The 12,065-nt window shown below is 35.9% G+C and overlaps 1 protein-coding gene across 3 annotated transcripts in view; it reads right to left on the reverse strand.

Annotated features, from left to right (window-relative positions):
* Positions 1 to 12,065, reverse strand: part of ttll7 (tubulin tyrosine ligase-like family, member 7) — a 254,532-nt gene that overhangs the window by 184,460 nt on the left and 58,007 nt on the right. For all 3 annotated transcript variants that reach the window (XM_039735295.1, XM_039735293.1, XM_039735294.1), the window contains exons 4-6: positions 11,405 to 11,526; positions 7,599 to 7,666; positions 2,290 to 2,448 (exon numbers count right to left, since the gene is read on the reverse strand). In XM_039735295.1, coding sequence (XP_039591229.1) covers positions 2,290 to 2,448; positions 7,599 to 7,666; positions 11,405 to 11,526 — 349 coding nt within the window. The remainder of the gene's footprint in view (positions 1 to 2,289; positions 2,449 to 7,598; positions 7,667 to 11,404; positions 11,527 to 12,065) is intronic.

The raw sequence follows: 12,065 nt of genomic DNA on the forward strand, positions 1-12,065 counted from the left end.
AAGCTCATTAAATATAGGTTGACTTTATGCTTCTTTCTCTTTCTAAATCTAATTCTCTTGAGAAATATAAACATATGCAAGCTGTCACTGGAAGCAGGTTACCTATATGCTAATTAAAATGTCCTTCATATAAACAATTAATTAAGTCTAAGATAGAAAAGCTTGCCAAATTCTTGCCATCCAAGTTTAATCAATTGCCCCATATCAAGCATTAGTTTAAATTCTTAAATTAGAGGTAATTAAGTATAGGGCTGAACACTATATACTGTACATTCTAACCATCCATCCATCCATTATCCAACCCACTATATCCTAACTACAGGGTCACGGGGGTCTGCTGGAGCCAATCCCAGCCAACACAGGGTGCAAGGCAGGAAAGAAACCCCGGACAGGGTGCCAGCCCACTGCAGTGTACATTCTAACAATTCATTAATTTTTTATTTATAAGAATATTTCTATGTATTGTGCAGTTATTATTTTACATGTATTCTAAAATGTGAACAGTTAAATAAGTTATTTTTTCCTTTTCCATTTATTTACTTCAAACTGTGTTAAAATACTAGAGCCACTGTACACAATAAAAGATATACTGTATAACCAAGACAGGTTAGGTGATTGACAAAAATACATTCTAATTAAACTAAGCTATTTTACAACTAATACAAATAATGCTGGTACACATTCACACAGAACATTTTTATGAGTCAAAAAATGGATGGAAAAACTAAATGTTAGACTTAAATTTCAACATTCATTGCAGCTAGCAATTAAGAATAATAGAAAACTAAACAAAACAACAACAAAATGGTAGGAAAACAATAACAACTGTGGACGTTAAAAAGGAGTAATATCCAGCACATAGGTTGATAAATATTTTTTTAATTTTATTTGTGAAATTTGCTTTATATGACTTGTATAATGTTTAAAGGGAAGTAATCTGTGCTGCCAGTTTTGGCTTAAGTACATTTATGACCCTACTAGATCAAATAACATTTTTGTTGATCTATTTTTGTCAAGAAAGGGTGAGTGTGGTAAAGTATAAAAATGAGTAATATCTATCACATAGATTGATAAATATTTTGTATTTATTTGAAAAAATAGCTTTACCCTTGTATAATGTTTAAACGGAAAAGTTGTGTTAACAGTTATCCTGCTCACCAGGGGTATCTATGATGTGGATGGGTGAGTCAGCCAAAGTGTAACTGGTATGTGTAGGGGCACTTTACATGACTTTAGTTTTTATGAGCTTACAAGCCCATCCCCCTAGAAAGAAAGCCTAAACTAGTGGACAGATTTGAAAAGGTACTTTGTGCATACATTGATCCAGTCATTCTGAAAAAAGGATTAAGCAAACCATGAGAGTTGCCTGCGCCCATTGGTCCAGAGGTATACTAAGGAAATTGGGCTAGTATAAACACAAGGCTCAACCTCCCCCTCAGTCTCTTCTCTCTATAACGCTTACGTTTAACTTAACTCCTCCCTATTTTTTTACTCTGTCCAGTTGCCCAGTGTTGTATATGTAAAAGGGAAGGGATAGGAAGTGCTGAACTACAGTACCTGACAATGTCATTAAAAGTATTGGAAAGGGGAAAAGTATGGGATAAGGACACCTAGGACTCTATCACGACAAAACAGGTTCACCCAGGCTGTTTGTGGAAAAATGGTGCCGTGCTGACCATAAGTTGTTCTAAGCAATAAGGATGAAAATAGTCTTGGATATGTCTACAAGTACTATATATACAGTAGGCACTAATGCCTTTAAAGTGAGGAAACATCATAAAAAACAAGTCCATAAAAAACAATGAGAAAAATATAATAAGGACAGATTTGGCATTACATGTACAACAAGGCAACAAGCAGAAAATCAAAAACAAGTAATTTGTTGTAGTGACCCTTGAATAAACATGTAGCACTTAAAAATTAAAGACTGAATGATGAAACAAAACAATGACTCTGTATCAGGGGAATAGATATTTTCCATTTGGTGCACATTCTATTTACATCCTTCACAGATCTCAGTGGAGCACTTTGAAGCTTATGATAGAGGCTGAATTAATTACAGGCAAAAACCTTAAGGGAAGAAATGCAATTGGTGCCCCTGACTGGAACTAATACTTTAGAAAATTACCACCAGAAGTAAGAGAACTATAAAATACAAATGCCCTTTTCTGTCTTTTAAAAGAAATTCAAAAAATATCATGACAGTTAAGTATGATAATGTATACTCAGTGTAAATATTTCTGGAATTGTTAATGTTGTTGCAATAAAAAATATTTTTTCTTGACTTACCCATGGCCCATTGCACCATTAGCTGGTTTCACAATAAACGTCTTTTGCTTGCGCTTCTTCCGTAGCTCTTTCACATAATTTTGAAATTGTGTATATTCAGCAGGAAAGATCCATGTTTTGGGAATGAAACTATACTCCTGAGGCTGAATCTTTATCATTCTGTAAAACATATAAATAAGCAACAATGGAGACACTATATTTAAAATGTGAAGGAAATTGTGGCATTTAACAACCAATACGACAAGTAAGAAAACTGAACATGTTGTATTGGGGTAGTTAATTAAAATATGTATATTTTCATAAATAATTTTTATGTCAGAACAAAATGTACATATTGTGGTCCATATTTTTTTAATAGCTTTCATTTACGGATGTCTTTTTGAATACATTTTAAGCCATTTTCTGATAAACATAACTTGTATGAAAAATATCTGAATATGAGTTAGTAATTGTAATTGTTTAGGTATATTTTATATTTTATGTTGAGTGTAATGGCAAGAACTCAGCTAAGCTCCACTTTATCAAGATGCAATTAAAAGAAATAAAAAGAGAAACAGAGACTCGCTCTGTTAACCTCACTCAAATTTATATTTCCTGCCCATACAGTTGTGTTTAAAAGTTTGTGAACCCTTTACAATTTCCTCTATTTCTGTATAAATATGACCTAAAACATCATCAGATTTTCACTCAAGTCCTAAAAGTAGATAAAGAGAAACAAGTGAAACAAATGAGACAAAAATGTTATACTTGGTAATTTATTTATTGAGGAAAATGATCGAATATTACATATTTGTGAGTGGCAAAAGTATGTGAACCTCTAGGATTAGCAGTTAGTTTGAAGGTGAAATGAGACTCCGGTGTTTTTAATCAATGGGATGACAATCAGGTGTGAGTGGGCACCCTGTGTTATTTAAAGAACAGGATCTATCAAAGTCTGCTCTTCACAACACATTTGTGGAAGTGTATCATGGCACGAACAAAGGAGATTTCTGAGGACCTCAGAAAAAGAATTGTTGATGCTCATCAGCCTGGAAAAGGATACAAAACCATCTCTAAAGAGTTTGGACTCCACCAATCCACAGTCGGACAGATTGTGTACAAGTGGAGGAAATTCAAGACCATTGTTACCCTCCCCAGGAGTGGTCGACCAACAAAGATCATTCCAAGAGCAAGGCGTGTAATAGTCGGTGAGGTCACAAAGGACCCCAGGGTAACTTCTAAGCAACTGAAGGCCTCTCTCACATTGGCTAATGTTCATGTTCATGAGTCTACCATCAGGAGAACACTGAACAACAATAGTGTGCATGGCAGGGTTGCAAAGAGAAAGCCACTGCTGTCAAAAAAAAAACATTGCTGCTCGTCTGCAGTTTGCTAAAGATCACGTGGACAAACCAGAAGGATATTGGAAGAATGTTTTGTGGACGGATGAGACCAAAATAGAACTTTTTGATTTAAATGAAAAGTGTTATGTTTGGATAAAGGAAAACACTGCATTCCAGCATATGAACCTTATCCCATCTGTGAAACATGATGGTGGTAGTATCATGGTTTAGGCCTGTTTTGCTGGATCTGGGCCAGGACAGCTTGCCTTCATTGATGGAACAATGAATTCTGAATTATATCAGAGAACTCTAAAGTAAAATGTCAGGACATCTGTCCATATACTGAATCTCAAGAGAAGGTGGGTCATGCAGCAAGACAACAACCCTAAGCACAAAAGTCATTCTACCAAAGACTAGTTAAAGAAGAATAAAGTTAATGTTTTGGAATGGCCGAGTCAAAGTCCTGACATTAATCCAATCGAAATGTTGTGGAAGGACCTGAAGCGAGCAGTTAATGTCAGGAAACCCACCAACATCCCAGAGTTGAAGCTGTTCTGTACAGAGGAATGGGCTAAAATTGTGCAGGAATGATCAAACATTACTGGAAACGTTTAGTTGCAGTTATGGCTGCAAAGGGGGGGTCACATCAGATACTTAAAGCATAGGTTCACATACTTTTGCCACTCACAAATATGTAATATTCGATCATTTTCCTTAATAAATAAATGACCAAGTATAATATTTTTGTCTCATTTGTTTAACTGGTTTCTCTTTATCTACTTTTAGGACTTGAGTGAAAATCTGATGATGTTTTAGGTCATATTTATGCAGAAATATAGAAAATTCTAAAGGGTTCACAAACATTCAAGCACAACTGTAGATGTTATCTGGCTATACCGCGTGAATACTGGCTGGCTTATATAATGATATTGGTCACCATTACAAAAGATGGCCTGAGTCCATTCCAACAATATAATGACGAAAAACAGAGAGAAAACAGGTTTACTTCAAAAAAATAAAATTTAGTTTTTTTCCCCTTGTTCTATCCAATAGTTTAATCAAAAAGAGCTATGTTACTCACCTGTCAGTATTTTTATTCCAGCCTATACAACTATGATACCGTATAAACTTTCCTGTATAGTATAATATTAAAAACTCCACAAAAAATCTTGACCTTAAGAGTATTCTATTTGATGGATATGTCTAAATATATTTTTTAAACTGGATGTTTGCAGACTTTTTAAGAGTGATGACTACTGTCACTTTCATATTATATGTTTGTTGTGATTTTCATTTTTCAATGAACCTCATAGAATCAAATTTGGTGCCACTAGCCATTGAACCAGTGATGATGACATTGTTACAGAAATAAATATTTACATTAACATTTGACAGTGACTGTCTAGCGAATGTTCACAAAGACTATATCAAGTTATTGTAGATGTCGAGTAGTTACTTGCATGTACCTGATATGTGACCTACATATTTAAAGCAAACTAGCTGAGTGTCAGTGGTGATTGGACAAGTGTTGGCTGTGCTTCGAGTACAGGAGGGATGGAGAATAAAAACATTTTGTTCTCAGATCTTTTAAAACATACTGTATGTAAAAAAATGTCCACATTTAAAAACTGTCATTCTTTACTTCTGACTTAAATTCGTCTTCAAGTTAAAGTTAAAACTTCTATATAACTCAATGAAAACTACCAGTTTTACTACATTGTCCCAACAGTAGTATTCTGTAGGGTAAATTCTTACATCTGCTATAGATCCAGGAATTGCAGCATCCTTTTCACTATTACTATATATTACCCCTATACATCATCACAGCTAATACTTTGACATTAAGTCCTTTCAGGCCTGATGATGTGGGCAAGAAATGCATAGTAACAAGTAAAACACTTTTATTACAGTGCCAGTAAATCTGTCTTTTTTACAGGCCAGTGCTGAAGCTGGTGCTGGTACTGATCATTGTCCAGTGTCCAAATCTGTGACGTGACAGAACTGTTGACATTTTCACATTCTTAATGATTAGTGTAGAAAACAGAACCACAAAAACTGCTCTTTTACAAAGGAAGTCTTGGTTATAGGCCATGGCAAATACTAGGAAAAAATAATATTACAAGGACAAGCTGAATGCTACATTACCATTAAAATATATCCATATTGTTCCTGTTCTTTACCGTTGCAGTAAGATGGAATTTGGCACTAACTGTAGCTTCCTATTTCAGCTTTATCTTTCCTTGTGAACAAATGTGTTTGCACCTTGTTGGATTGGTATGTGTGTGTTTTTTTAAAAATGATCTTCTTTTTAAATACTTACATCAGGATATTCTGGAGGATGACACTTAATGCCAGTTAATTCAGTAAATTTTATTAACATCTTTATGAATTGTCAAAGGTGGCTGGGGTGGCGACCCGGCCAGGACGCCCAGGAGGACTGGAGGAGGGCTTGCGCCTTCCCCAGACCATCTGGGGATGACCGCCCTGGTTCCTTTGGGGGCCACGGGTACAGAGCTTTGAAGCTCCACCCTGTAGGGGCCCGTGGTTGCCGCCAGGGGGCACCCCCATGCCTTTGGAGCCCTGGACCTCAGCACTTCCGCCACACCAGGAAGTGCTGGGAAGAAGAGGAGCAGGGACACCCGGAGTGTTTCCGGGGATGGAGCCGTCACTTCCACCACACGGGGGTTTATCCGTGGAGGATTGCTGGAACCCACCTGGAGCACATCTGGGTGATAATAAAAGGGGCTGCCTCCCTTCATTCGGGGCTGGAGTCGGGTGGAAGAAGGACTAAGCTGGAGAAGAGAGTGTGGAGGCGGTCTGAAGAAGGCATTGTGTGGCCAGGACTTTGGGGGGTTTGTGGTGCACTTGAACTTGTATATATTTGTAAATAAACGTGTGGTGGTGGTAAACAACATGTCTGGCTGTCTGTGCCTGGGTTCCGTTCACAGAATGTAGAAGCAAACATAAAATTATTGATAGTGTAGTGAGCTGGTTATTATAAATGCAAGAGTATACTGAGTCAACATAAAGTACATATGCAATGAAAAAAATGGCAGCTATTCTATTTGATATATGCTCAACAGCTTCAAAGTTATGTGCATCTCTTTTTTGCTTCAGTGTGGACTTCTGTGTTTTTTTTGGAAGTCAAAGACTCAAAGACTAGGTGTACAACAGTTGAACCATATTCCCACTTATCATCAATGTGGAGTCTGCATGTTTACCCCATGTCTAAATGTTCTTTTCCGGATACTCTCTTTTTAATCACCAGACCTCCAAAGACATTTATGTTAGGTTCACTAACTACTGCAAATATTCATAATGCTGCTTGTCCCTCACAACGCTGCACAGTATTAAGCTGGTTTGAGGAAGTTATGTTATTCCCAAGAATAGCAAAGTCATTGCATTTCAAGTTTGAATTACTCAGCCTCTATTAGAGAAAAGCCAAGCAAAATGACACCTTTTATTGGCTAACTAAAAAGATTACAATATGCAAGCTTTTGAGGCAACTCAGGCCCCTTACATCTTTCCTGAAGAAGGGGCCTGAGTTGCCTCAAAAGCTTGCATATTGTAATCTTTTTAGTTAACCAATAAAAGGTGTCATTTTGGTTGACTTTTCAAAACAAACATAAAAATTCATACCAGGAAGAACAAAACGAAAATAACTATGAACTTGGAAGGATTGTAATAAGTAAATTTAAACAAAATACAACACAAAAAACAGCAGGAAACCCACCACAAATAACTATTATTTACAGTATGACTTGCAAAAAAAAAAGAATAGGAGAGGGTGTTATTCTCCAAGGTGTACATGTCATCTTACACTCAAACTGAGGGCACCTCTCATGTGATATGTACTTAAAAGGAGGAAACTTTAATATCTATAAATAATAGGCTCTATTTTGAGCAGCTTTTACATAAAGTTCAAGTAGCTCACAAAAATATAACAGAATAATTAAAACGTTACACTTATTTATGGTGTATACCTACTTGGCCATGTTTCTTGCTAGGCAGTCTTTCCGGCAGATTTCTCCCATTCCTGGGAAATGGTTAATTCTCTGTAAAAAAGGATAAGAAGTCCTTAGTAGTTTTCACATTCTTCTGCTTGTTACAAGAATATGAAAAAATGTTAATTTGTTACAATAATAAGGTGGCATAGGAGTGAACTACAGGTATGAAATCATTAAATGATCTAGGTAGCCTTTCTAGCCAGTTAAAAGGGATATAATTCTGCTTTACCTCTTGTGTGTCTACTTTAACTGCTTTAAATGTTTCTCCAGGTTATAATATTTCTCCAGATTTTACTTTTTTAAAATTTGGTTAGTAAATCAACTTTTAAGTAAAACGAGCTGCAACATTGGTGTATACTAGATAACTTGATTGTAATTCTGAGGGACTTTCTTCAAATGTCTCTGAAAAAAAAGAAACCATTTGATTACAAATTAACCCATTCTTAATATTCAACTGAGTACTGTTTTATAATAATGCTCAAAGCAAGGATTAAAAATGACTGTTAACATTTAAGACTGGACTTCTGCACAACTGTGTCAGATGTTATTTACATCATTCTCTTTGTCCATTCTGCTTTGGCCTGTCTACTAACTGTACTTTCTCCCATTAGACACACTAAAACTATTTCTTTTTTTCTCAGTCCTAGCTTCTAATTTGTAAAATGAGCTTCGTAGTACTGTCTGAACTACTCTCAATTTACTGTATGAAGACCCATTAGAATGTTTGCACTCCTCTTCATTACCTACACTTCTTACCAATCCAATCAATCACTAAATATCTGTGTTTTTGTTAGATTGTAAATTTTCATCAAGTCTTTGGACTAACTGAGAGACAATGGCACACCTCAAAATTTGTTCCTAATATGTACTATGTGCATTAATGTTTGGATGAAGCTGTCTGTAAAAATAAATAATAAATAATGATAATAGCATCCATATACCTATTCACTGTGAAAACATGAAGACTGATGCAGGAGTCAGAAATATTCATTACTATACTGACATTTTTGTGTTTGTAAAAGAGTGAGGAATGCAAAGCAGAATTCCCTGTCCACAAAAACATTCTACAGCTTACCTTGTGGAATTTCAGGCACAATGAGAGATATAATAGGAACCAAAAATCTCTAAACTGATTACTCTAGATTTGGAGCTGCAAATGTTCTTATCCAAGGTCTTCTTGAACCACCGAGCTTACAGTAATGCTTAGTAACCTTATTTTGGTCACTTGAGGCTGCAGTCCCACTCTTTAAATCAATCACCAAATTGTGTTATCATCAGTGCTTATGTAAACTTAATCAGTAAATCAAAAGCTTCATCAAAAATTAAGCTCCTGCTTCACAACTATGGCACTAGTACAGCTCCTGACATTGGTCAGTATCACCATCCCCTCTGAAAGAACACAAGGTACATAAATCCCTAGATGTAGCACAGCTGCACCCAACCTTAAGAGCAGAAGGTTAGCAATTCTTTGACTTCAGACTTTAAAGTATTGATTTTGAAATCATTGCACTTGGCTGCTAATCTCTATAAAATGAAGGTCAGATGGTGTGAAAAAGACATACATATTCTTTTCACAAAGTTCAGAAACCAGACAGGCACAAGATGCCTTTGATAAAATGCTACATGCACTTTAAACAGATTCACCTTAACTAACACCTCACAATTAGATGCACAACCTGGCACAGCTATACTTTTGCAACACCTCTCAAAAAAGAAACCCCAGGATTCACAATCATTAGATTAAGTTAATGGCATTTAAAAATGCAGCAGAATTGAATATTTACAAAAAACCTCTACCATCTGTGAATGGACAAACATTTTATGTTCCATTACAAAGGCCAGAAAAATATGTGTTGTTCTTGGAAATGAGGTTCAAGTATCAGATTCTCAAACATAGTGTAGACTCTCCTAGTGAGTTGAGAAGTCAAATCCAGTAGTAACTGTAACAAACCTTGTGATCCTAGGTTATGTAGGAATGTTCAATGTCTTAGTGAAACACTAAACAAAATACAGCAATTCAAATTCAAAATAAGCTATATTAAAGAGACAATGTACATTGTTATCACATTATTTTTGGTAAGGCTTAAAGTGAAAATCCCTCAATCCAGCAACAGTGGTTTTATTGAAATAAATTATGCATTTGATACTAATTCATCCAGCTACTAGAGACCTCTCAAGTGACATTTTATTGTTAAAAAAGAACTTAAATCACATATTCAAATACTGTAAGCATAAGATCAAATGAACGGAGAAACAGAGCTTGCTCCAAAGATGTTATAAGAAATGATAATTCACCCAAAACCCTACTTAACATCAAGAAAAAGAAAAACAACGCATGGCCATTAATGTTGCATTCTACTTTGTCAACAAAAAAAGCCAAAAATAAAAAACCTAGCAGATAGTGATGCATAGCTGTTTATATATATTTATGTAAGCACAGCACAGGTGTGAAGAGGTTATCACTGCTGCCTCATAGCTCTTGAGTTATGGTTTCAAATTTTGCAGCAGGATTCTACCTGTGTAAAGACATCTCTTTTTCAACATGTCTGTGTGATTTTTTTGTGGGTGCTCCTGGTTCAGTATTCCATTTCTAAGATACCCAGTTTAAGCTGACCATTCCAAACTGGCCAATATATATCAGAGTGAGTATGTGTAAGTCTTCCTATATTGGCCTACTGCTAGTTTCAAGTACTGTTCTTCACGCCTTATACCCAGTGTTGTTACGATAGCCTCTAGCTCCCTGTGTCAAAGGATAAAGTAGGTAGTAGATAATGCATGAATATTACCATATATCACATAAACTCAAGATGATACTTGTTCTGCTTTCTAAAAATTCATAATCCCTTAAAGAGGTAAAGCTCTTATATTGACCTGCAAAAAACATGGGTGCTTTAGAAAACAATTGCACTACATGGTTACAGGGGTGCTACAGGCTATTCTAGCAGCATCAATTGCAAAGATGAAGTCAAATCTACTGTATAAAGAGGACAAGGGCACAGTAAGTCATACTGCATAACCCAGCTTAAATGACACCATCATTCAATCTTATAAGCAAGCATTAAGAATGTGGAGAGATTGAGGCAAAACCATGAGGACCAGAACATACAAAGTCCACATAGACATTGCCTTTTGTTCAGAATTGTACCCAGGCCTCTGAGTTGTCAGACAGAATTACTAATCACTTCAACACATTGCCAACCAGTATAAAACATTAGGTAGCTTAATCACTGTGGCTTGTCAGGGTCAAGCATTTACAGTATGTGTTAGTTAAGACTGTTGATTCTGCAGAATGAAAGTACCTAAGGGCCATCAAGTACTTCAAAGGAAGCACTATTGCAGGTTTGTCATTTTGAGTTATCTCTCTGTAAGATGACAAGAAAAGTATAAATTACTAGATCTTAAATAGCTAGGTCATCTGGAATTACTGTATGTAGTCAGCTTTATTATAATATAGGCCTTCCATATCTCATTTGTCATCCAAAATCAAAGAGACCTTTTAAAGAAATAAAGGAAGAATTTGAAGTGCATGTATTATGACACTGTCACAAGTTTCATGTGTGTCCATGGTGGCATATTTACAAAAAGAAGAGATCAAAATGAGTAACGTAGAAATCTCAGAAATTCGTGCTGGAAAGTGTACATTTTTTTAACTACTGTAAAATGCAAAATTTGTGCCACACATTACTATTAACAAAACAATGTAGTGTAAATACAGTGTTAGCCTTCATTATTCAGCAATCTTATAACTGTTTTTCATGAAAAGTACTTTTAAAAGATGAAAGGTACCTGATAGTTCCTGAGTTCAGCAATTTTCTCATGTTGCACAGCAGAATCATTCCATATAAGATTGGCAGTTTCATCTTCATCTCTGGTTTTCATAAATACCATCTCATCAATAACAATTCGAACTAGAAAGAAAATCAAGGAAAAACAGACACAGGTTTGCAAAGGGCCTATTAGAATTCCCTTGAGGGGCTTTAAAAAGGAAACTGTAGATGTCTACCAAGGAAAAAAAACCCTTTTAACTAAACTGACATCAATCAAGCAAACTTTACTTAATCTTTTTGTATTTGTTTACCTTTGACTGTAAAAAGTGTTTAAAAAAACAATTCAAACAAGACCAAACAATAAAGGTTATAAATAGAAAAGTGAAGATAAAATCAAAAAGACAGTATGTTATACTTTTGTAAGTCGCCTAGATAAAATAATATATTTTAGAATGCAATACAGAACGGGGTGGCACGTTGGTGCAGTGGTTATGCTGCTGCCTCGCAGTTTAGGAGACCTGGGTTCGCTTCCCGGGTCCTCCCTGCGTGGAGTTTGCATGTTCTCCCCGTGTCTGCGTGGGTTTCCTCCCACAGTCCAAAGACATGCAGGTTAGGTGGATTGGCAATTCTAAATTGGCCTTGGTGTGTTTGTGTGTGTCCTGCGGTGGGTTGGCACCCTG

This window comes from Polypterus senegalus, chromosome 14 (genome assembly GCF_016835505.1).
Source record: "Polypterus senegalus isolate Bchr_013 chromosome 14, ASM1683550v1, whole genome shotgun sequence".
Lineage (NCBI taxonomy): Eukaryota > Metazoa > Chordata > Cladistia > Polypteriformes > Polypteridae > Polypterus > Polypterus senegalus.